The following is a 26,823-nucleotide window of genomic DNA, read 5'->3' on the forward strand; positions in this document are numbered from 1 at the left end:
ACTTGTAGATCCGTTTAGATGATTGCTTTCCGTCCTGAAGATTTTTGTGTATACATTCCTGTTAACATTTCTGATTATGTCCTTAAAACAGATTCTAAGAAGAATTACTAGCATTAGTAATCTAAATATTAACGGTTAGATTACTTTTGTATTGCCAAAATGATGTGCTGCTCACCTCATCAGGCTTCCCAGGTGTCTCGGTGGTAAAGAAGTCTTCCTGCCAATGCAGGAGATGTGGGTTTGACCCCTTGGAAAGGGAAGATCCCCTGGAGAAGAAAAGGGCAACCCACTGCAGTATTCTTACCCAGGAATCCCGTTGACAAAGGAGTCTGGTGGGCTACAGTCCATGAGGTTGCAAAAAGTCAAAAACAACTTAGGGACTAAAGACTAAACAACTCATGTTACCACTGGTCTGCCTTTCTACACTTCAGTATTTACTGAATCAAGAAAGGGATACACACCACAAAGACAGGGTGAAACAAGCAATACCTTCGAGGTCTCTTGGTCAAAAGTGTGATTGTTTCTGAAGTATAAGACTTTTTACTAACACCTCTGGAACTTTGTACCCTATTTCCAGCGTTTTATCATGATCCTGACTGAGCACTTAGTACGCTGTGAAACTGACGGGACCAGTGTGTTAACACCATGGTATAAGAACTGTATAGAGAGGCTCCAACAGATCTTCCTACAGGTTTGTGGAAAACTTTGATTAGGAATAATAAACATCACTAATCTCAGCCATGGGAATTCTCTCCTAGCTCAGTTAGAATGCAATCTGTAAATAATAGAGCTTCAAAATGACATGACTTAAGCAGTGGTTGCTCAGTCGGTAAAGAATCTGCCTGCATTGCAGGAGACCCAGGTTTGATCCCTGGAGAAGGAAATAGCAACCCACTCCAGTATTCTTGCCTGAGAAATCCCATGGACAGAGGGGCCTGGTGGGGTTGCAAAGAGTTGGACATGACTGAGCCACTAAACACAGCACATTCTCAGCCACAGGGATCCTCCGTTTTAAAAAAAAGCATAAAGTTTGTTAGGTTATATAGTACCTGTAAAGCCCTTTAGTTAGTGTCCATTTGTTCCTACCATTGCTCATCAGAATATTTAGGCTTAAAATCGGCTCTATATCACTCAGACTCCTAATTGCCATTCTCTTTGTTGGAGAGCCTGGCTGTAACATAAAATAGAAAAATGCTAAGGGAAGAGTAATAAGATTTTAAGAACCTCTATAAATCCAAAGTTCAAATGGTAACAGTGCTTCTGGAGGCGCTATTAATAGTTCCCTGAGGTTCTTACAGAAAGCAGACTGCAACACATCCTCTGTTAGATTTAAGTTAAAGATTTGAAGTAGAGTGGTATCCTCAGACACCAACACCCCAAGCAAGTCCTTATCTGTCCCAGACAAGAGTGATTAAAGCAGAAGGCTTAAAGGGGGAAAAAAGTTCCTTGAAAAATCTAGAGTAAAGCCTGATCCTATAGGAATCTGAGTATATTAAAGTTTATATATGTACATGTAGAAGAAACTCTGATTTTCTGACAATTTTTTCCAGTTAGGCTCAATAAGTCACTGATTTTCAGTAAAACAGATGACCTCTATTTTAAAAGATAAAAAAAACAGTGAGTTTTGGGTTTCCTGTTTTGTGGAATACTTAACAGATCACTGGGTAATTCTGAAATATAAATAGGTTAAATATTTTTTTCTTAACACATCTCTTTGCTTAATGCCCTAACCAAAAAAGGAAATGATTTCCAAAATTTCTTTTTCATAGTTCATTCCTTGTCTGGGCAACTTTAAAAAAGTCATACTATATAGTCTGTCCTAATTAGGGGAAGGGCTTCCCTAGTAGCTCAGATGGTAAAGTATCTGCCTGCAGTGCAGGAGACCCAGGTTTGATCCCTGGGTTGGGAAGATCCCCTGGAGAAGGAAATGGCAACCCACTCCAGTACTCTTGCCTGGAAAATTCCATGGACTGAGGAGCCTGGTAGACTACAGTCCATGGGGTCACAAAGAGTCAGACACGACTGAGCGACTTCACTTTCAATTAGGGCAAAGAACCAGCTGAAGTCATCTAGAATAGTAGCAGGTGGTGCTGCCACTGCTTTGAATTATGAGTTGCATAGAAACAGACCAGAACTGAATTTTTAAATTATTGACCATCATTTTTTTCTTTTTCGTTTCCCCCTACATTTTCTCAATATTCGGGTTTTCCAGGGTTGTTATTCCTACCAGTTAAACCACTTTTTTCTCTGCTCTTTTGCATCACTCCACAATGTGGGTGGGCTTTAGGGGAATCTTCTCTGAGATTGCTTATGTGCTATTTTCCTAACCTAAACATTTACGCCCTTTTCTGTGTCTACAGCATCACCAAATAATCCAGCAGTACATGGTGACCCTGGAGAACCTGCTCTTCACTGCTGAATTAGACCCTCACATCCTGGCTGTGTTCCAGCAGTTCTGTGCCCTGCAGGCCTAAGGGTCATTTTTTTTTTCCCTTTCAAGATTTTTTTAAAAGATCTCAAAATAATCTGTCTTATTTTTGATTGTTTGAATGCTTGCTTTCTTGTAGCATCCTGTCACTTTCTGAAAGAAACAGAGAGAGGAGGACAGTGAAGAAATATGGTATTGATTACCCTTAGTTTCCCCTAAAAAGCAGATATTCCCTAATGACAATAATGTGATAATACATAGGATGTATCATATATGTGACAAATACAACTTTTCTCTGATTTTTTTTTCTCCTTAAGGCACAAAAGATAACTAATATGAGGTATGTGAAACACTAGAGGGTCAAGCTTATTTACCAAGTAGTATATAGAACTGATGAATTTATTATCAAGTAGCATAGCTTTTCACAGCTCGTGGGTAATAACCTAACATGGCTGAAATAAAACTAAAAATGTTTTTTAAACTTTTGGTATTTCATGATTTATCATCTCAGTCTACTTTAGTGGTTTCTTTGTAAAATACCTCCATCTGAAATTTTCTTTTCAAAATACTTTTAATTACTGTAGTATTTTTAAGATACTATTTAAAAAGTTACCAGAGTAGCAATTCCTAAATCTGAACATAAATCACCTGGGGCTCTCTAAAGTTATTTTTAAATTAATAATTAAACCACAGTCTTTCAAACACAGACATATCTGGTAGTTCTTAAGGCTCCCAGGTAATTGCAATATGCAGACAAGTTTGGAATTATCATCTTAGAATATCTGGTGATCTCAAATCTGAGACAGATCTATCCCAGCTCATATAGTGAATTTCGTGTTAAATTGTGACTTAGAAGTAGCTAGACTGACTAATGCCTAGTGTTAGATGTAGGTTTGGATTTTATTTCTGTGGAATCTGGTCCAAGTAACTACTAATTCCTAAACCTGTTTCCTATATGGTGTTGAGGCTTAACTAAGATAAGAAAAGTACATTGTAAAATAACAAGGGGTTATCTGACATTCCACATTTCTAGCATTTTTAGTTTTTATTTAATTGAACCTTTGAAAAAATTTAGCAATAATCCCACAACTGAAGTAGCTTTGTTCATTTATACAATATAGGTGTTTTTTTTAAACTTTGTACATCATAAGTTTATGGTGCATAATATATGGGGTCTCTTTGGTTTACCATATACTTAATGGCTACAGAATATAGTCTACTCAGTAGATGGAAATTCCTAGGATTTTAAAACACCATACCATTTAAGACAAATAATCACAAGATTACAGGTGCACGGCAAGTTACTGGCAGGAACTAAAAGCCAAGCGCTTAGCTAATGTTCTTTTGTTTATCCTGTTCCTCCTTCCCACAAACTATGTAATGAGTTAGAAACAGCTCCTGTCCTCAAGAAGCTAAAGGATAACCATTTAAGGCTTTGGTAACTTTGACCCTGAAGCTGCTTTGTGATCCTTTCATAATGTATTGCAAAGTGTGGCTATTTACACTTTTACTTGATCCACCTCCTTTCTCTTAGACCCTCTCTTCACATGTAATGGTTGCTTCTAACAACTGCTCACTGATGTGACCCTGCTCTGATCCAGTCTGGCAAACTAGGTGTATGGAAAAACCAAACCAGAGATTGAATTCTGAAGAAACAAACATTCAACAATTGCTCTCCCCAAAAATGAAGCTCCCAGAGACAAAAGAATGGCACGTCACACTGTACATCGCACCTTGCAATAAATCAATATTAAACTACACTGATGCCATTTAACATGCTTTTGTCCAAGTAAACATAATTTTTGTTTTCCTTGACTCTAAATCTCACAGGAATTACTCAGCACTTCAAATGAAGATAAAGTTTGCTTGCTTTTCCTGAAAAGTACTTAGCAGTGATTTCTATAACTTACTAATAATCTACAGTTATATCCGAAAATGAATGATGAGGACAGAACTTGGCGACCTGAGTAGAGCATATCTGGCTGTCAATGATATCTGGACACCAGGACTGTCTTAAATTGATGAAGGTAAAGAGCGACTGACTGGAAGCCCACCTCAAGGAGACAAGTCTTAGCTATACTGGTCTCGATAATACATGCTCATTAATAACTTACGTGTCATTTGCTATAGATTTGCCATATTTAATCATCATGACAGTCATTAGATTATTATGCCTATATGACAGATAAAAACAGGCCCACTGAATAACTTACCCAAGGTCCACAGCTAGTAAATGGAATCTGAAACTATGTCCATGTGGTGGTTCAAGGGTTCCTTATCTCCCAATGCAGTGGTCAGCAGCCTGAACCCCTAATTACTTGCTGGAAGCTTTTTGTTTAGTCCAAAGAAGGTCTTGCTGCCCATTCAGAATTGGTTTTTACTGAGCTGTAATATTCAGCATAGCACATGAAAAAAATCAACATTCGAAAAACATATTAGACATTTCTGTATTGAATACTTATAGAGGAACAATTAGTAATTACAGTTTCAAGTCTTTGGCTTTGACTTGTTTTGACTTTTGCCCTTCTTCAAGCATAATCTCCAAGAGCTGATCTGAAGAAAAACATGAAAATGTATAAAAACTTCCTATTTGTAGCAGTAAGATAAAAAGTCCTGTCAAAGAACAACTTGAAATTATCTATCTTGAATTTGTTTTTATAAAAAAAAAAAAAATGCATACACCCGTTAATCAAGCACTTGGGATCAATTGCTCTTACCAGGTAACTACCTTGTAACCCATTTGACAAGATAGGGTAATATTCGACTATTGAAACTTGATCCAAATGTCTGGGGTGATGTCAGGTTGTAGGTTACCATTCCTTTAGAAGTGCTACATAAACATAGAAGCAAGCGGTCTTCCCTCCCAGGGTTACATGAGAATACCTGTAAGGCACTTTGCATAGTGTTTGTTTGCATGACACATGGAACATGCTCAGCAAATGTTAACAAGTTATCATTACCTTTGATCAACAAACAGTTTAGATGTTTTTCTATTTTACCCAGATTTGAAAAGGGATATCCAGACACTGATATTAAGATCTATCATAAACCCTAAGGATACAGAAAACTTGTCCCAGCAAAGCTCCCTCGCACCCTGACTTAGAGACAGACATGGTCTAGAAGACCTGGCCCAGGGTCTGGGGTGCAGTGGTCTACCACCATCCCTGCTGGTTCCTGGGATATGAATCCAGCTCGGCCAGCTTTTGCCTTTACTGCTAAAAGCTCTTCCTCTTAACCTCAATCGAGGGTTTGCCTTGGTCGTTATTTCTCAGTTTTAGCTCTAAGCTAACACTTTTAAACCCATTCTATTGCTCAGCTCCCAGCCTTATTATAGAAAAAATGGTCACACACTCAGTGTATTGCCCACCAGACCTGCTGGACCTTAACTGAAACTTGCTGTTAAGCCATAACATACATAATTATTGGAGCATTATTTATACAAGTGTTTCATTCATTTGTGAAGACTTTACATTTTGGTGAATTTTGAACAGGACCAATCTAAATTTCCACACTGTAGAACAGATCACTTAACATCACATTTTCTCATATGTCAGTTCATGGCCACACACAGTACAAGTCTTCCGGTACATGTCATCCTCTAGCTTTTCTTCAGCCCCATACTCATGTTGATGAGCAGCTGTTTCCTTTTTCCATACACTGCTTCTTACTGCTCGCCGTAATTCTAAGGAAAAAATAAAAGCCAATTGTTCAGTGGTGCTATTCAGCTGAATTAAAAGTCCATTGCTTTTCAGCTGTGTTTAACCGAATATGGTTTATGCCTTAATTTTATAACAAGTCAAAACTAATGATACAGTTTTGGCAAGCCTACTTTCCTAGCTCACTAGTTTGGTCTGTGGAATCTTTCAAGTCACTGTTGGTTTTAGTTTGAAACAGGAGGTTCAGAAATGGAGTTATGTGGATTAGAAGAACAGCAAGAAACTAGATTCAGAAGACAGGCAAAGAATAGTTTAAGCAGCTGACTATGGAAAACAGGATGCCAAAGAATGAGAGGGGAATCAGCTGGGACGACTGAGGATAAGGATTTAAGTTCCTCATAGTCAGGAGCCACTTCTCTAAGAGGCAAGTCAAACTGCAAGAAAACTAGAAAGCCAAGAACCCAGCCACTCTGCTGTTTCATCTTAGAAAAGCTGCTTCTGCAACTGACCTTATATCTACTGAATTCTTTATTTTATGGAATGACAGCAGTATTTTAGGAGACAAATTGTAATTGTTACAGTAATTGTTACAAAGTACAACAAAGAAAAGAATCACTGGCTACTAAGAGCTGGAAAGAACTATAGAGTTGTTTTACTTCATTTTATTTTGCAAGTAGGAAAACTGAACAATGAATAGCAGGGGAACCCAGGTCATGTATTTCAATTGTTGAGAACTTTTCCTACTACATCATACAAAACAGCATTTTCACAAAGAATTGAATTGTGTTGGATGCTCTGAAAAGCAACCAGGACATTATAAAGTTCACACTGCATGTTACCAAATGCTTTGTGTTAATTAGAAAATAAGCTAATAACATCTCAGTTTCTGGTTTAATGAATAAAAAAAGCAAATTTTTTCTACTCTGACCAATGATCCAGCATTGTCTTTGATGGCTGCCCTACCTAAGGGAGAGTATGATCATTACCTTCTATAATCTCAACCTTAAAAATCAAAGTACACCAAGTAATCACACATTTTCTTTAATCCATTTTACTGCAAGTAGTATCAAAATACCACTTGAATCTTTTTATGTTTAGCCTTTACTATATCATACGGATAAGCAAACAAATAAGGCTGTGTATCAGGCACTGTTCTAAGTACTTTATTTAAACACATTCAATCCTCACAACACTTTGTAATAAGTACAACTATCTTCCCAATTTTACAGATGAGAAAACTAGCGCACAGAGAGGTTACATAAGTTGTGCCTAAGGTCAAACAGGCAGAGGCACAGTCCAGCTCAGTCCATGTTCTTCACCACTAAGATGCGCTGCCTTTTCATACACTTCCGGTATGAAAAGCGCTCTACTTCAGGCTGCTTTCAAGCTTCAGTGCGTACACTTCATGATAGTTTATCATGGTCTAAACTCTAATCTTTATTCCTGTATCCTCCCATATTCTGAAGAACCTTATTTTATTTTAAAAGTGGGATATTTTTAAAATAGTATGCTAACCAGAACTGCACAGATGCCTCATGGTTTCAGATAATGACAAGAAGATGTTTCTGTTCAAGTTCCAATACCTACTTTTCAACTTCGTTCTGATTATTCCAGCCACTTTTCCTTTACTACCCAATGAAGAAAATCCCTCAAAATGTGACTGCATGCCAATCACTAAGCTAACCTCTGCCCCATTTGAGCATTCTGTGAAATTGAGAGAGAAGAAAATTGTTTTCTTAACACTAAAAGAATACTTAACAAAAATCTACCTTACTGTCCATAATTGTCACAACTGAACATAATGTTTTACTCTGACTTTATGGCTTTTCTTCCCATTCTTCAACTAACCTCTCAAGGTCTATAACGACAGGAACAAAGCCTGTCTTTAATACTCACTAGACAGTCCTGAAAAGACTTGTGCTAGAAAGGAAGTAATAAAAAAATTTAATAAAAACCTGCTGTCTCCTTTTTTGCCACTTCTTTCTCCACCTGAAAAATCTAGACCTAAAGCCATGAGGAGTAACAGGTAAAGTGAGCATCTGTGGTAGGGTGGGCAGAGCCCAAGCTAAATAAGGAGGGTCTCCTAGAGAGGAGGCAGACATGAAGGGGAATTAGTTACATTCAGGAGCACCAATCAAAGAACTACACATATTATAAAGGATAAGGGAAATCAGGATTCTGACTGTCAGAGAAAGGAGTTACAAATAAGGAAAGGGAGAAAACCAGAATAAACCCTAAATTTTGGATTAGAACTGGGTGTGAACTCATACATTATAGATATATAATGTATATATATTGGCCACCTGATGTGAAGAGCTGATTCATTGGAGAAGACCCTGATGCTGGGAAAGATTGAAGGCAGGAGGGAAAGATTGAAGGCAGGAGGAAAAGGGGATGACAGAGGATGAGATGGTTGGATGGCATAACTGACTCGATGGACACTGCAAAGACTCAGACACAACGGAGTGACTCAACTGAACTGATACATATATGTGTATTTTGAGCTAGAAAGATGTGCTCAAAGAATGATGAAGACATGCCAAAAGGACACAAGAGCTAGTCTGGAGATATTTCTGTTGGCCCAAATCTGAGGCAATTTGACCACCAAAATAATTGAGGACAGAAATTAACCAAAAGCCACTGAGAAGAACAGGAATTAATGAATCCATACCAGTAAAAAATAAGTAGGGGAGAGGATGCTATCAGGGCTGACTTCCAACTTGTTAAATGTGGAATGAGTGCTGAAGTTAGAAAACAGTTTTTGCAACCATCATCCTAGGTTCAGGCAAGAACCACCCATGGATGGATGCTAAACTTAAGGGGAGTGTTGAACAGAAGCAGGCACTTACATGGTCTTACAGGACTTTTGCCTATCTAATAAAAAATAAATACATCACCACTAAGGGCAGATGGATATCACATGCCTCCAGACATGATACCCTGGAAAAGTCACATCAGTTGTGTACTATCCAACCTGAAATGAATAACCTGAATCTGACCATCAGGAAACATCAGAAAAACCCCACATGGAAAATACTACTGTAAAAAAGATAGAGGAAGGGGAAAGACTTCTTCAAAAATGCCAGTGTCATAAACGATAAGGCTATGAAAATACTCCAGAATAAAGAAATTTAGAAAGACTTGGTACCTAAAGCCAATACCTGGTCCTAGCCTAGATTTTATACTAAACTGATTAAACTACACAGGACATAATTGGATGACTAAGTAAAAATATAGATACTATACTTTCATAAGACAATCTTTCTATTCTTAGGAAATTCGCATTTGTAGTATTTAGGGATAAAAAAGGCTGGCAATGTACACAACCTACTCTTAAACGGTTCAGAAAAAGAAATGTGCAGAGAGAATGCAAATGGCATGAAGTGTCAATAATAGGTAAATCTAGGTGAAGAATATATGGGTGTCCCTTGTACCATTCTTATCCTTGCAATTTTATGTAAGTTTGAAATCATTTCCAAATAAAAACATTTTTTAAAAGACAGGAGCTACATTGAAGGGACGTCCACTGGCAAAATTTGGGCATTAAGATGAATAATGGAAAGGAGTACAACAAGGCCATATACTGTCACCCTGCTTGTTTAATTTATACGCAGAGTACATCATGTGAAATGCCAGGCTGGATGAATCACAAGCTGGAATCAAGATTGCCAGGAGAAATAATGACCTCAGATAGGCAGATGATACCACTCTAATTGCAGAATGTGAAGAGGAACTAAACAGCCTCTTGAGGGTGAAAGAGTGAAAAAGCTGGCTTGAAACACGTTAAACAAAGATCATGGCATCCAGTCCCATCAGTTCTTGGCAAACAGAAGGGAGAACAGTGGAAGAAATGACAGATTTTGTTTCTTGGGTTCCAAAATCACTGTGGGTGGAGACAAACCTATACAGCATATTAAAAAGCAGCGACATCATTTTGCCAACAAAGGTTCGTATAGTCAAAGCCATGGTTTTTTCAGTAATTGCGTACAGGTGTGAGAGTGAACCATAAAGAAGGCTGAGCACCAAAGAACTGATGCTTTCAAATTGTGGTGCTGGAGAAGACTCTTGAGAGTCCCTTGGATGGTAAAGAGATCAAATCAATCAATCCTAAAGGATATCAACCCTGAATATTCACTGGAAGGATTACTGCTGAAGCTGCAATACTTTGGCCACCCGACATGAAGAGCCAGCTCATTGCAAAAGACCCTAATACTGGGAAAGACTGAAGGCAAAAGGAGAAGGGGCTGGCAGAGGATAAGATGGTTAGATAGCATCACTGGCTGAATGGACACGAACTTGAGCAAACTCCTGGAGATCGTGGAGGACAGAGGAGCCTGGCGTGCTGCGGTCCCTGATGTTGCAGTCAGACATAACTTAAGTGACTAAACAACAAGGAGTGGACACACTGTACCACTGACTTGAGAATAAGAATCCTGGTTCCAACTGCTACTAAAAAAAGCTCTTCTTTCCAAAAGAAACCAAATAAGAACTGTAGAAATAACAGAAATAGAAAGTCACCATTTATATTTACCCTAATAATAACTGACTCAGACAAGATTCAACCTGTGTGCTAAAACCACTGAATGAAACTTAAGGAATGAGAAATTCACATAGTGTTAAGAGTCACCCCACAGATTTCCTATTAATTATAAAGGGGAAAGGGTACCTTTATAATGGGGAAATCTGGCAGATACTGCAGTGATACCACGCATCTCCTGAGGTGACTGATCCAAATACAATCACGAGGAAACAAGCTGCTAATAAAATGGAGGGACATTTCGGAAAATGGGTAGCCTGGACTCTTCAAAAATTGTAAAAGAAAAAGGCTGAGGAAAAAAAGAGACTCTGGATATGCATCATCCTTGACAGGCCCCTGGATCCAACAACTGAAAAGCTATAAAGGACATTGGAACACTTGGGGAAAGACAATGTAGATTATATACTGGGTAACAGTGTTGTATTAATGTACAGTTTGAGTGTGGTATTTTCTAGTCAGTAGAAAAATGTCCTCATTTATAGTAGATAAATGCTGAAGTATTAAGAATCACAATGTCTCCAAATAACTCTTAAATGGTTCAGCAAAATATGTGTGTGAACGAAAGAGAAAAAAGCAAGTGGAAAAATGTCAACATCTGGTGAAATAAAACATTTGTTTGATTACAGATTAGTAATAGCTTTTCACATTACTTCATTTAAGCAACTTAAAACTTAGGAAAGTAGAGGTCAACTACTACTGCTGAGATTGAAAAGAGGGTAGTAAGGTCAGAGACTTCAGAAGAGTGAGAAAAGGTCTGCTAGGCCTCAGGAGAGCTAGGGAAACCCTGGGGGTGGAAAGGGATGTGCCAAGCAGGCCTGAAAGCCTGAGACTGGCGAACAGAACAGCAGTTTGCCATGTTGCCACCTCCTGGTCCTGCTGGCCTAGAATTTCACAACACAGCAAACTGTGGACTACTTCTCTTGGAAGGTTACAAAAATGTTCATGGTAACCATCAGTCTTGCTACTACTGATTAGCTTCAGAGACCGCTTCTATTTTTTACCCAAAGGCATTTTCCCCTAAATGCTTGTTTCAGTGAAAAATATATTTTATACCACTCTAAAATTTGTATTTCATCCAGCTTAATATCTTAATTTTGCAAAAGAGGCAGCCTGTATTCAAAGAAGCCCAGAGCTGCTTAGGAGGTAGACTTACAATAAAATAATTAGTGGAGGGAGACCACGTACAGCTAAATACCTGATGGGAGGGCAGGAAGTTTTGACACAGGGTGCCCACCAGTAACTAGAGGGGGAAAAATCGCCAAGAAATAACAAAACTTAAGAAGCTTTGATCTTTGTCCTCCAGAAACCAAGGATAGGAAACTCTGTCTTTCAAACTCTTCCGAGAAGCCCCAAAATATCCATAAATATAACCACAGGCCCAGAACGTAAAATGTTCACAAACTGAGAAAGTGAGAAAGTGAAAAAAGTGGAAGTGAAGTCGCTCAGTCGTGTCCGACTCTTTGCGACCCCATGGACTGGAGCCCACCAGGCTCCTCTGTCCATGAGATTTTCCAGGCAAAAGTACTGGAGTGGGATGCCATTTCCTCCTCCGGGGGATCTTCCCGACCCAGGGATCGAACCCTGGTCTCCCGCATTGCAGGCAGACGCTTTACCGTCTGAGCCACCAGGTATTTTTCACAAACTGAGAAGGAGCCCCACATGGGATTTTCTTACCCACTTCTTTTGGGGAAAAAAAGTGCACACTAACAAACAATGAAAATTAATCCTTTTTTTTTTTTTTTTTTTTTAAGAAGACTAAATGGACCTGAGTCTGAGTGAACTCCGGGAGTTGGTGATAGACAGGGAAGCCTGGCGTGCTGCAATTCATGGGATTGCAAAGAGTCGGACACGACTGAGCGACTGAACTGAACTGAACTGAACCTCTACCAGTATTAAGAGAAAGCTGAGTATAACTTTAAAGAAAAACTTTACAGCCACCTTATCTGTGGAAAGGAGCCATCCAAACCCAGAATGTTCTGTGTATTTGCACCAAAGTTTCCATCCAATATCAAGGCCAACACACATTGCCTTTATAAAAATCTAGTTAAACTAAGCACCAGTAATGCCATCATTTCTACTTCTGCCTTCTCAGATCTAAGAGAGTCAATGCGAATTTGAACAATTTGAATTTGCCAATGAGAAAATTCTCTTTCACTTTATCTAAATTTATACAGACACACACACACACACACACCCCCCTTATATACCATCTATAATTTTCTTCTCTAGTTAAGATCAATTCTTTCTCAAATTGCTAAAGTAGAAGACCATATTCTAAAGCAGGTAAATGTAATCTCTTACCTTTCTATAAAGAAGTAAACTTTGTGTCAGCTTCTTTGTGGATCAAAATCAGAAGATCAAGAGGAACCAGGTTCCAATTCTTTCAACTAAGAAAACTTTTAGACTTGCTTTTATTCCTCTCTGTCCTGAGCCTTCTGAGCAAACTGCATAGTAAGCTCCTTGTTTCTAATCTCTACAGTGTCTACTCCACTCTCAGCCCTCTGTGGCCTAGTCAGGAGGACAGGAACATATCCACCAACTTCTAAAGCAAATCAACAAGAAGAAGCCATAATTAAAGAAGGCACGGCATTGACCTCTGCACATTAAACACCAGAAGACAATGGAACAATGCTTATACAACTCAGAGGGAACTCAGGTTTTCAAATGCAAGAGAAACAGAAAAACATTCTTAGATTTGTTAACAGGGTCTTGGAAAATATACCCCTCTAGTAACCACTTGGAAAAATTTCCTCAAAAAACATGCTTCATCCAAACAAGGAATAAACTAAAGAAACCAGTCTTAAGAGCTCCAGGAAAAACTTCAGGGAAAATCCAAACTCTTCAAGGATGAGGAAAATGCATAGTACTTCATCTGGTGGTTAATAGCAGAAATTTAACATAGTGAGAAATATAGCCAATTATATTTGAGTTTATACTTTTAAAAAAAATTATCTAGGCTAATTGTGTAAATCTTGAAAGAAATGTTCTAATCATGGTATTTAGTAGGTGTGAATATCTTAATAGAACTGTTTTATTAAAAAAATAAAGAAATTAAACAGATGCCTTTTGTTGTCAAATTATCAGAATTCAGCCGCCTTTAGTGAACATCTTGACCAAACTACAGAAACAGTATCTAAGTAAAATTACAGACAGACCCTTTTCAAAAAGTATTTTACTCTGAAGGTACAAGTTCCTAATTCCTTTATCTGTATATTATTGTCTATGCCAAAAGACCATGGGGAAGTGGTTTAAAGAGGCAGCTGAAAGGGAAGAGCTGAAAAGATTCAAGGAGCTGGAGTTAACAAAAGCCTTAGGCTGATATATGATTAGTCTATAAATATGCCCTCCTCTTTCACACCCCTTAAGGTACCTTCTGTTACCTTACCCCTCCCATCAAGGGATTCCCTGATGCTGGAAGAGAGGAAGGCTTGGGGTAAAACATGGAAGAGATTAAAGAAAAGGACCAAATTCAAAAGAAGCCTTTCCAAATCCTCTCAATTGGCCCCACAGGTATTTTGGAAGATGGTGGTACAGCAGTGGCCAATGTGGGGATGATCCTTCAATGAAATCCTCTTACATGGCACAGTATGCTATAGGAAAGCTCTCTACAAAGAAAGAAAAATGTGCTTACTCTCTGATTTAGGAAGTATGTTAAGTAACTATAATTTATATAAAGATGTATTTATCATGAGATTATGTCTTAACTTCTTTTAAATTCAACTTTGATTTTTATTCTTCACTGTTAAGTCAATCAATTTATATATCAAAATTTTCATTTGTAATCAAAATTAAGAATGTCAAATTGGAAACCTGAAACACACCTAACTCTTCTTCCCATCCCATAATCAAAGAATAAAGTAATAACTGATAAATATATGAACAAGTCCAAGGATATATAAGTGAATTTTTTACCTGCCTCCATTATATCGTATCTATGGGGGAAAAAATGAAACTTTTCTCTAAAGAGTGCTCTTCTAAAGCAGCACATGCAGAGCTGCCACGTTCTTATAACAGGTATAATATCGCACAGTAATATTACCTACGGGATATCACTCTGCCCTAGTTCTTGTCTAAGCAACTTACATATAATGTCTCATTGATTCCTTACAAAAACTTTTATATGGTGGGTGGTATTATCATCATTTTTATAGTTGAAGAAACTGAGATACAGAGATAAAGGATCGATAAACTTTATGAATTTCATAAATGTCCAATGGTGCTTCCATTTTTATAAAAAAAAAATGTAAGGGCCTATGCATAAAAAAGAACTGGAAAAACAGACATTAAACTGTTACTGATGACTGTCTCTGGGTAGTATAATTATGGGCTATAAGTTCTTTGTAGTTTTCTAACTTCTCTGTACTGCACATGAATTACTCTTATACTGAAAAGGTGGAAAGCAGTCCCTCACAATAAGAAGAAACAAAGTACGCTGACATTCAATTTTTTTTTTGCTCTTTTGTTTTTAAGACATCTCAGCTATCTTCATTCACCCTCCAAAACCTCTTCTAAATCCTAAAAAATAAGCAAAATTACTTATGATGGCTAAAATACTCATTTTAAATGGATCGATTTAGTATATGTATAACCCTGTATATACACAGAATACATGCTATCTATATAAACTAGACACCAGAGTGGGACTCTGGTTACTGAAGAACATTTATGCCTACTTACTTAAGACTCTCTTTGGGGCTTCTGTGCCACAGCAACAAGTGCTCTTTGCGCTCCTCTAACAGCTTATGCTCATCACTGTCACAGTATTTACCACATGATGACGACTTTACCAGTTTTTCTCCTCTGATAACCTGTGATTTCAGCATTTGTATCAGCACAGTGCTTGGGACATAGTAACTGTTGGATACACTGGCGGACAGATGGATAGACAGACTTCTGCACATATGCATGGATGGATGGACAAATAAATACAGAGGCAGATGGACAAAGGAATGGAGAGTAACACAGATAGACAGATGTATGGTCAGAGGAATGAATGCAGACTCTCAGTCATGACATCTTGGCTCCAGTCCCAACTTTCCAGAAACTATGTAACAAGTCACTCTACCTTTCCAGAACTTTTTTTCATATAAAAATAAAAATGATTAGACAGACTATCTGACATTAGAAGGCACCTTCTAGTTGTGAAGTTAGATGACTAAGACTTAAAGACATCGCTCCTTCACGTTAAGCAATTAGAGAGGTTTCCTGGTAGAAATCTCACTTTGGATAACCCTGCGGGTCATATTCAAGACTGAACTAATGCCAAATCTTTAACCAGAGGCACATCCCTGACCCTACTACCATTCCTATACAAAACTATGATTCACTTTAAGATGAGGGCTTACATGCTTTTTTAGAATCGCAGTATTGTGAAATTTGGACTTAAGACTCTCAAACACCAACCTACCCAAACTTTAAGCCTTTTGTTCTTAAATTTATGGGGAAAAAAATAAAATTCAATTATATCTTTAAACTGGAAGAACTTAGCTAAAGGCTTTTTGCAAAGCAGTAGAGCACAGTCCTTCATGATGTAAATGCAGCCACTTACCTTTTACTTTTTTATCAAACTTCTTCTGTTTCATTTTTTCTCGATTTTTCTGTCGAACTTCTTTCGCTTCTTCTAATGCTTCCTGACTACCCCAAACTTCAAGAGACCTCTTCACAATCTGAAATACAGAATCCATATTTAAATTAGTTGTGATTCATTGCTGTAAAATAGTTATAATTATTAAATCCATAGGTCTCAAAGAATAATCAAGTGAAACTTTATAAATATTTATTTGAAATTTAAAAGATCTTAAATACTGATAAGAAAAAAACTCTAATAATATCTATATCTAAACTTATCAAACCCTCAGTAAATAAATGATGAATCAGATTACGTATTTGTGAAGCACAATAGAACCAGGGATGCCTGTGTATATATAAATAAAGCTGCCCTCTGAGTGCAATTGCTTTTTTGTATTCACATGAATCAAAAATTTGATGAATTTTGGCAGGATCACCAAAAAAAACAATTGCTAACCAATTAGCCATAGCAGATCTAAATATGAGGTCATCTCTAAAAATCTCCCATCATAGGAAATCAATCAATGCTACTCTACTTCTGAATCAATAACAGTTTACATCCATTCAACTAATTTTTGATCTTCAAAATATGAATTTTTTTAAACTTTTGTAGCTGAATGATCTAAAAAGTCTTTATTCTAGTTTAAAACCTTTGAATTTTATATATCTATAATACATAATATATTAAATATTATAAAGAGTATATACATAGAAATACTCCTTGCAAACATTTATTTACATTTAGGGAAATAATATACACACTGAGAACTTGCTCAAGGTATCTCTCTCAATATGTTAAGGGGACCAAAATGTCCATCAATAAAGCCAAACTGAAATTTCTTAACACAAAGTGATATATACTGTTATTTCATAAATTCTAATATCACATTTTCCACAATTTAACATCCCTGAAAATGCTGCATCACTAATGTACTTAATGGTATTTTAGCAACTGAGTCAAAAAGTGGTTCAGAAGAATTGGACTCTGAATGTAAGGAAGTTTAGGAATACCTTAATAAATCTGTGGTAGCTGCATTTTCCTTTTTAAGTACACACAAGCATGACTTATAGCAAAAGGGGAAAAAAAAAAACTACAGTAAGTCTAATGACATTAGTTCAGTAAAATAAAAGCACCAAGTGATAAGAGAGGACTGCTGCTAAGTCACTTCAGTCGTGTCCGACTCTGTGCGACCCCAGAGATGACAGCCCACCAGGCTCCCCCGTCCCTGGGATTCTCCAGGCAAGAACACTGGGGTGGGTTGCCCTTTCCTTCTCCACTGGGTTTGTCTAAATACCAGTATTTTTTTTTCATTTTCAGTGGTACATAACAGTGAATCTTTTAATCAACAGTGTCTAATACTTAGTGAAAATTCAGTATACATTTGGTTTTACACGTGGCTTCGTTATTAGAACACACAGGATGTTCTAGTATATTCCAATCAAACCATGCTCTAAAGCAATGCCTCCCGGTATTTTTCACATAACGGCATGAAAAAGAGGATTATGGTATCTGTGCCATTCTGAGATAGATGAAGAAAACTGGAGTTAGATTCTAGGCATTTGGGAAATTCCTGAATTTTTTTTTTATGATTTTATTTGAGGGGTGGGTGGGCAAGGGAAACACGGGCTGACATCTCTACTTCAAGCTTTCTGTAGTTTCCAAACTGTACTTCTAACATGACTCAAAAGTAATATATTTGCTCCAAAGTGCTACATCAAAAAACATAATAAGTAAACATGTTATTTAATGTCATTATGTATGACTATGACTCACGCAAAACAATAAAACAACAGGATCTTTTTAAGTCGGTAAGTAAAAACTAAACTAATAATAGCTAGTTCGTTGTTAAAACATCACCTAAACCAAGATTTTAAATGACTGAATATAACTTATTAGAGACCTGCAATCTTAAGTAGAGTTTCATATCACCCCACTGTGAATGATGAGGATTCTTCTTCACAATAAATTTAAGCGCTGGTTCTCTTTTTTCTAAATCACAATCTTTCAGAAGGTATTCTTGTTTTGCTTCTGTTTTAGTTATAAGCTTGTGTTTATCATCAGCATCTCTGAAAACAGATTAAATCCATTACATAAAGTAAATAAATTTTCAAGTAGCCCCAAAACCTAGGGGCATACATGCCAAAAGAAACATATAAATGCTTTTTCCTAAAACTCTCATGGTCAAATTAGCAGCATAAGAATTCCAACAGGAAAATATTAATTCTGAGAAGCTGTGTCAGCAACAGATCCATGTTATTTAACCTTTTAAGAATTTCTTTTTACTTAAGTTCCTCTTTTCCACAAGGACACAAGGTCCAACTGCACCAAGCACAGATGAGTTTCCAGTTGGCTCTTTCTGAAAGCCCAGGGAAAATGGGGACACAGACAATTACACAGCTCTTCACATTCATTTGTTCTCCATCTATATGCTGGGTACTGTTTAAGGCACTCAGAATAAAGGAAATAAAAAACCTTGTTTTCATGAAACTTACATTCTATTTAGGAAAAGACAATCAATAAGCAAACATGACGACAGATAAAAGTACTATAACACAAAGCACGGTAAAGGAATAGAAATTTCCAGAGACTGGGTAATCAGAGAAGGCCATTGGTGAGGGAACATTTGAGCAGGGCCTTTAAGAAGTCAGAGAACATTCCGAATAGCTAGAGAAAAAATATTTCTAGCAGAGAGAAGAGTAAATGCAAAAGCTCTAGGATAGGAGTATGTTTTGCAAATAGAGTTCACAGCAAGAGGGCTAGTGTGATCAGAATGCTTGAAGTTCAGTGATGGTGAGGAGTGATGGGAGATAAAGTCAGAGATAGGCAAGGGTCTCGTGAGCGATGGTGAAGACAATTTTATTCTGAATGGATTCAGTGCAGTTCAGTTCAGTCACTCAGTCATGTCTGACTCTTTGTGACCCATGGACTGCAGCACGCCAGGCTTCCCTGTCCATCACCAACTCCCAGAGCTTGCTCAAACTCATGTCCATCGAGTCAGTGACGCCATCCAACCATCTCATCCCCTATCATCCCCTTCTCCTTCTGCCTTCAATATTTCCCAGCATCAGGGTCTTTTCAAATGAGTCAGCTCTTCGCATCAGGGGACCAAAGTATTGGAATTTCAGCTTCAGCATCAGGCCTTCTAATGAATATCCAGGACTGATCTCCTTTAGGATGGACTGGTTGGATCTCCTTGAGTCCAAGGGACTCTCAAGAGTCTTCTCCAACACCACAGTTCAAAAGCATCAATTCTTCAATGCTCAGCTTTCTTTATAGTCCAACTCTCATAGCCATACATGACCACTGGAAAAACCATAGCTTTGACTAGATGGACCTTTGCTGGCAAAGTAATCTCTCTGCTTTTTAATATGCTGTCTAGGTTGGTCATAGCTTTTCTTCCAAGGAGCAAGCGTCTTTTGATTTCATGGCTGCAGTCACCATCTGCAGTGATTTTGGAGCCCCCCAAAATAAAGTCTGTCACTGTTTCCATTGATTCCCCATCTGTTTGCCATGAAATGATGGGACCAGATGCCATGCTCTTAGCTTTCTGAATGTTGAGTTTTAAGCCAACTTTCTCACTCTCCTCTTTCACTTTCATCAAGAGGCTCTTTAGTTCTTCACTTTCTGCCATAAGGGTGGTGTCATCTGCATATCTGAGGTTATTGATATTTCTCCCAGCAATCCTGATTCCAGCTTGTGCTTCATCCAGCCCAGCATTTCGCATGATGTACTCTGCATATAAGTTAAATAAGCAAGATCACAATATACAGCCTTGCCATACTCCTTTCCCGATTTGGAACCAGTCTGTTGTTCCATGTCTAGTTCTAACTTGCTTCTTGACCTGCATACAGATTCCTCTGCTTTTTCTAAATCCAGCTTGAACATCTGCAAGTTCACGATTCATGTACTGTTGAATCTGAATGAATTAGAAACTGTTAAAAAGCCTTGAGTAAAAGGCTATAGGAGAAGAGACTAATGGTGCAAAAGTGGGAGAAGAGGCCAGTTAGAAGACTACCACTGCGGTGATCCAGGTAAGAGCTGGTAGGGGACCAGTCTAAGGCATAACTGTACAGAGAATGAGAAATGAACAGATTCAGGATATGGTTTAAGACCTTAAATACAGAAACAAATAGATCTGGAATTAAACATGGAATACAGAAACAACCAATGAGTGAAGCTGCCCTTTACTGCAACAGTGAATCCTGAAGAGGCAGGTATAGGACAGGAGAGGGGAGGGGGAGGACAGTTAATAATCAAGAATAACTTTAAGATGACCAAACAATTTGGAAGTATAAACCAAAGGAAGGAAAACTATCATTGTATGAATTCTATAATTGTCAAAGATGTTGGAAAAAAACAGAATGGATGGCTATATCCCTAATTATGTTTAACCTTTTCAAATATTTTTCCAGACTACTACATGTGCTGTGCTCAGTCACTCAGTCATATCCAACCCTTTGCAACCCCATGGAACACACCAAGCTCCTCTGTCCGTGGAATTTTCCAGGCAAGAATACTGGAGTGGGTTGCTGTTTCCTGCTCCAGCAGACTACTACATAACTTTCAGTTGATAATCACTGGCTTCCACTTTCTCATGGAAAAAGGTTATATGTGGTAACTCCCTGGTGGCTCAGAGGTTAAAGCGTCTGCCTGGAATGCAGGAGACCCGAGTTCGATCCCTGGGTTGGGAAGATCCCCTGGAGAAGGAAATGGCAACCCACTCCAGTACTCTTGCCTGGAGAATCCCATGGACGGAGGAGCCTGGTGGGCTGCAGTCCATGGGGTCACAAAGAGTTGGACAGGACTGAGTGACTTCATTTCACTTTCTTCCTAGTTCCTGAATGCTATCTACTTTAAAGAGATAATACTGTGGACCTTAACCACTGTATGCATCGATGACATTGTTATGCATAAACACTGGGAACAGAGTTTATGATTCATAATTCCAAGGGATACCAGAACATTTCCCATCACTGATCATGAGATCAGAAATAGCTCTCATTCTATCTTCTAAGGATTCTACTTGGCAACAAGTCAATGGTGCCAGCTCTCAATGTCTGCAGCAGGGACTCTGAAAGGGCAGGTCCACCAGGCATGTGAGCAGCTGATCTGGGGCAGAACATATAAGTGGGCACAGGGAGCAGATAAGAGGCTGAGTGAGAATCCAAGGTGGGATCTTCAGGTGTGAAAGACACCAACGCAGGACTTGTGGAGGTAAGCAGTAGGGACAGAACCATGTAGAGTAGTGAGGGATAATCTGTGGTGATATAAAAAAAGAAATAAAGGCTAGGAGAAAAAAGGGAATGACAGAGGAATCTGATTTTTCCTCATCTATTCTCTTCCCTGCCAATTCAGAAGAACAGAAAATGAACGGAAAGAGGTGTTCTACGTACCAGGAGAGTGGTTATACTTTCCTCCTCTCAATGAAGGTGCCAGTCCTCTGACCAAGGTGGTTACACGGTGGTCAAAGAAAGAAAAAAACAAATGGATCCTTAGGGGTGGGGTAAGAGAAGGATTAGGAACCTGCTACTAGGAGATGGTTAAAGAAAAAAGCAAAAGGACGTATCCACGGCAGACCCAGGGCCATCCTTCCTATTGATATGGCATGACTGCTAAGCATAGGCTTCCTGTATTTTTTTGGCAAAATGAAAAACACAGAAATTTTAGGAAACTTCCAAAACGAAAAACAAAATTATTATGAAAATGCTGAATCCAAATGGAGCAAATCATTATTTTGCCCTAAACCTACATGCAAATGTTAAACTTTAGTAATTTAGAACATGCTCTGAAATAAAAATAAGTACCTGCAATTATCACAAGTTGCCAAATCAAAGTGGTTCATAAGGTAAGAATCCATGAACTCTTTACCACATTCTTCACATATAACATAATCAAATTCCATAACAGGTCCTAAAGAATGGAAAATTCATTCTTAAGTTTCCTTTTTTTGTGTAATTAGAATACATTTCCCTTTATTTGTATTAGCTTACAAATGTATTTTATGACTGATACAAATATTTACATAAGACAACATAAAACTTTAAGTAATCTCCCATTTATTAAAAAAAATTTTGAAGGAAAAAAGAAATGAGAAAGGAAATAATATAAAGGAAAAAATTATCAACTCATTCAGTATTGTTGAACACAAACCACATGTAAAGTACTTGTATTATTAATACTTCTGTATTGCTGCTATAACAAATTACTACAAATTTAGTGGCTAAAATAACACAAACTTATTTTATCCCAGTCTGTAGTTTATACATTTGACACAGGTCTCAGTGGGCTAGAGGCAAGTTGTTGGCAGAGTTGCACTCCTTTCTGGAGGTTTTGGAGGGACAATCTACCACCCTGCCATTTCCAGTTAGAGGCCACCTGCATTCCTTGACTCACGGCTCCCTTCCTCCATCTTCAAAGCCAGCAACTGTAGCTTCTTATATCACTATGACTTCTTCCATAATCACACCACCCCAGACTCTCTCCTGCCTCTCTCCTACTTTTAAGGATGCTTGTGATTACAGCTGGATAACCCAGAATAAGCTCCTCACCTCAAGGTCTTTAACCTTAATTTTATCTGCAAAGTGCCTTTCACTCTGTAAGGTAGTAAATTCACAGATTCCAGGGTGATTAGAATGTGGACATTGCTGGGGGCCATTATGCAGCCCACCACAGTACTGCTGAGAGTACAGAGATTAGTCCCAAGGCGGAAGCAAGATGGGGGAGCTGCTTACACATAAGGGACATAACATACAACACAGAAAAGAACAGTAAAGAGCAAAACAAGAGTAAAAGAGAGACAATACAGAATTCACTTTCAAGTGGGAAACTCCATTCCACCTCCTACCAACAGGGTAAATGGCTTCCTCTTCATCTGTCTCCACTACTAGATTGAAAATCTCTAAAGGGTAGAGATTGTACTTAGCTATACAACCTCAACACCCACTACAGAAACTACTCCAGGTAAAGTAAAGCAGAATTTTTTTAAAAGATTTCAAATACCTAGCTAAGGATCTTTATCCTATAGAACTGTTTTCTTTTTATCAGCAAATATGAAAGTTTTACTAATAAGTCTTTAGGATGACTGCCACTGCCAAGCCCCAACTCTGAGAACTACCACTAACCCCAGTGGGAAGAAAAATGGAGTTGTCATTTGTTCATAATTCATTCAACATATTCCTATCACTGCCTCTCCTTACCTACTTCCAATACAAGAAGGTCAATTAATATTCTAGCACTTCTTAATCTCACTAATCTCCAAACCCTAACAAAATCCAAGTTATCAGATGTATGATTTGCAAATATTTTCCCTCCTTCAGTAGGTGGTCTTTTCGAAGGTTTCCTTTGCTATGTAGAAGCTTTTTAATTTGATGCAGTCCCACTTGTTTAACAGTTCTGGGTTTTTTCCTTAATTTTTTAAAAATATATCAGCTATAATTTATTTAAAGATTTTCAATTATGAAGGTTCTGCCTTTATCACCTCTGCTTTTGGTGTCATATCCAAAAATATCATTAGCAAGAGCAATGTCAAGGGGCTTTTCATGTTTTCTTCTAGGAGTTTTACGGTCTGTCTTACATCTAAATCTTTAATCCATTTTGAGTTATACTGTATGATGTAAGACAGTGGCCTAGTTTCATTCTTTTCCATGTGAATGTCCAGTTTTCCCAACTCCATTTATTAATGTCCTTTCTCTATTGTATATTCTTGGCTCCTTTATCATAAATTAACTGACCATCCGTGTAGGTTTTTTCTGGGCTCTCTCTTCTGTTCCACTGATCTATGTGTCTGTTTTTATGCCAATATCATACTTATTGTCATTATGATGGCTTTGAAATATAATTTGAAATCAGGGAGCATGAGGTCTCCAGTTCTGTCCTTCTTTTTCAAGATTCAATGGCCATTCAGGGTCTTTCATTATTCATATGAATTTAAAATTTTTTCTATTTCTGTGGGAAAATGCTATTGGAATTTTGGCTGGGCCTGCACTGATTCTGTACATTGCTTTAGGTACTATGGACATTTTAAGATTAGTAACTCTTCCAACCCAAGAGTATAGAATGTCTTTCAATTTAGTTGTGTCTTCTTCCATTTCTTTCATTTTTGTCTTACAGTTTTCAGTGTACAAGTATTTCACCTCCTTGGTTAAATTTATTCCTAGGTATTTTATTATTTCTGATAAATAGGCAGTTGTAAATAGGACTGTTTTCCTAATTTCTCTTTCTGATAGTTCACTAGTAATGTACAGAAATGCAACAGATTTCAGTGTATTGATTTTGTTTCCTGAAACTTTACTGAGTACATTTATTAGTTTATACATACAGATATACATGTTTCAGAAATCGTGAGTTCATACCCATGATTTTAATCTATCTAATTTTGATCCATTTCCATAGGGTTCTTTCTTGCCTTCTCCCATTCTACGTTTGTATGTCCTTTCTTCCACAATGAGAACCCTGGCTCCCAACATCAAGAAATACATTCGTCTATTTGAGCCAATAATACGTCTAAAATAATTTCAAAATTGCTTCCCTCATATCACTCTAGGAGTTCAGGAATGTTGTAGTTTTTCCCCTTACCCCACCTATCTCAAACTGAGGATACACTGTCAAATGCTATGCTCATAAATCATTTGGACTAGCTCCTTCTGTCCTCCCCCTCTTCAATATGTGTTAATTCATTTGGAAAAATACATCCATTTGTTTATTTGCTTTTAGGTTGTTTACTGCTTCTATACATGTTAACTTTTTTTTAAATATGTAAACTTTACTGGAAGTATACATACTTTTGGGTCAGTTACCCTACTGCTGTGAATCAGAGAGTTGGACAAAAGTTTATCTCCAAATATATTCACTGCAGTAATAATTATTAGAATAGAGAAAAGAAACAAAAGAGCTGCATTTCAATGAACCATGGTACAGCCATCAAATGGAATACTATGTAGCCGTTAAAAAGAAAGCCCTGAAAGAATATTTGAGAAATGGGGAAACCACTTTTCCTCTAAACATAAGAAAGAATGTGCTAAATTTTATCTCTTGCATTCAAGACCCCCATTTCAACCTATCAAGATAATTTTAAGTATTTATTCTATCAACCTGTCTATTATAAGACCGAGAGCATCAACTCTAAGCATATAAACCACATTTTTAAATGAATCTGCCAAATTTGTTTAATTTTTAATCTACTAGCAAAACTGCCAAATTTCATCATTCTTATAAAGTCAACTTGCTCACTGACTAAATGTGTCATTTTTTAACATCAGTTTGCAAAAAATCACGCATGTTATTCAAAATGACCAATCTAGATATCTGTTTTTTGAAAACCCACTTTACCTGGTTGATGAACAACTTTTCCAACTGTATGTTCTTCCTCCTCCTCCTCTTCCAGGATGAAGCCTCCTCCTGTGTCAATTATCTTTGGGGCTGCTTTTACATTAGCCATGCCTATAAAAGTTAAGAAGTGGTCAAGAAATGAACCAGGTAAGCCCATATGCTCCCTTGTGTATAAACAGGAACTTTCAAAAATGTAATATATATCAAACAAGACGAGGATGTCCACTATTATCACTTCTATTCAACGTTATACTGAGGCCCCAGTCACCGTAATATGGCAAGAGAACAAGACAAGCGTAAAGGCTGAAAGGGTAAATCCGCATTTACTCACAGATGATGTGATTGTGTAATAGAGGACATCCACAGGAATCTGCAATTAGTCAAGAAATAATACCTAGGAATAGACGTGTAAAACGTCAAAAACACCACTAACAGAAATCAAAGTCACTTCTCCCCAGATTCACCTAAAGATTCAATGTGATCCCACTCAAAACCCTAGTAGGTGCTTGCATGTGTGTGTTGTGGGTGGGGAGGAATAATGGGAGCTGACAAGCTGATCTAATGCTTATATGTAAATACAAAGAACACAGAATAGCCAAGATAATCCTGAACAAAACTAGAGCATTTACACTACCCAGATTTAAAGATTTACTACAAAGCTTCAGTAATTATGACAGCGTAGTACTGAAACAAAGACAAAGAGACCAGTATAATAGAGTCCTGTAATAGGTCTACACGTATTTACAGCAAAGGCTCCAAGGCAATTCAGTGAGAAAAAGATAGTATTTTCAATAAATGATGCTAGAATTTATGACTAAGGCACTTCTACAAAACAGTGAGGAAAAGATGGTCATTCCAATAAATGAACTTTGATTCTATCACATACAATAGACACAGAACAATTTTGAAATGGATCACAATCTTGAACATAAAAGGTAAAATAAAGCTTCTAGAAGAAAACATAAAATAACTTTATGAACTTGAGGTAGCCAAAAACTTCTTACACATGACATACACGTATCAACCATAAGAGAAAAACTGTTTAATTGAACTTGACTGAAAATTATTATAACTTCAAATTTTAACAAGATGGTGGAGTAGAAGGATGTGTACTCATCTCCTCCTGCAAAAGCACAGAAATCTCAACTAGCTGTTGAACAACTAGGACAGGAGAACACTAGAACCCACCAAAAAAAAATACATGTCCAAAGACAAAGAAGCCACAAGGAGACGGACGTTTACAGAAGCCTCTTAGCCTCATTCACCAGAAAGTGAAAGTATCAATCAGTCATGTCTGACTCTTTGC

The 26,823-nt window shown here is 37.6% G+C and overlaps 2 protein-coding genes across 5 annotated transcripts in view; one reads left to right on the top strand and one right to left on the bottom strand.

The window, feature by feature from the left end:
• Positions 1 to 4,188, top strand: part of NCBP1 (nuclear cap binding protein subunit 1) — a 38,558-nt gene extending 34,370 nt beyond the window's left edge. For all 3 annotated transcript variants that reach the window (XM_019966250.2, XM_070794796.1, XM_070794797.1), the window contains 2 exons: positions 578 to 691; positions 2,361 to 4,188. In XM_019966250.2, coding sequence (XP_019821809.1) covers positions 578 to 691; positions 2,361 to 2,474 — 228 coding nt within the window. In that variant the 3' untranslated portion in view covers positions 2,475 to 4,188. The remainder of the gene's footprint in view (positions 1 to 577; positions 692 to 2,360) is intronic.
• Positions 4,189 to 4,861: 673 nt separating this feature from the next.
• Positions 4,862 to 26,823, bottom strand: part of XPA (XPA, DNA damage recognition and repair factor) — a 28,473-nt gene continuing 6,511 nt past the window's right edge. The window contains exons 2-7 of one of the 2 annotated variants that reach the window (XR_002181290.2): positions 25,518 to 25,628; positions 21,995 to 22,100; positions 18,091 to 18,256; positions 16,170 to 16,287; positions 12,923 to 13,163; positions 5,974 to 6,110 (exon numbers count right to left, since the gene is read on the bottom strand). Coding sequence is in view for 1 of the 2 variants with exons in the window: in XM_019966256.2 (XP_019821815.1) it covers positions 5,962 to 6,110; positions 16,170 to 16,287; positions 18,091 to 18,256; positions 21,995 to 22,100; positions 25,518 to 25,628 (650 nt within the window). In the remaining variant the exon portion in view is untranslated. Of the gene's footprint in view, positions 6,111 to 12,922; positions 13,164 to 16,169; positions 16,288 to 18,090; positions 18,257 to 21,994; positions 22,101 to 25,517; positions 25,629 to 26,823 lie in introns of both variants that reach the window. The other variant, XM_019966256.2, reaches the window with a different exon arrangement.

This window comes from Bos indicus, chromosome 8 (assembly GCF_029378745.1).
Source record: "Bos indicus isolate NIAB-ARS_2022 breed Sahiwal x Tharparkar chromosome 8, NIAB-ARS_B.indTharparkar_mat_pri_1.0, whole genome shotgun sequence".
Lineage (NCBI taxonomy): Eukaryota > Metazoa > Chordata > Mammalia > Artiodactyla > Bovidae > Bos > Bos indicus.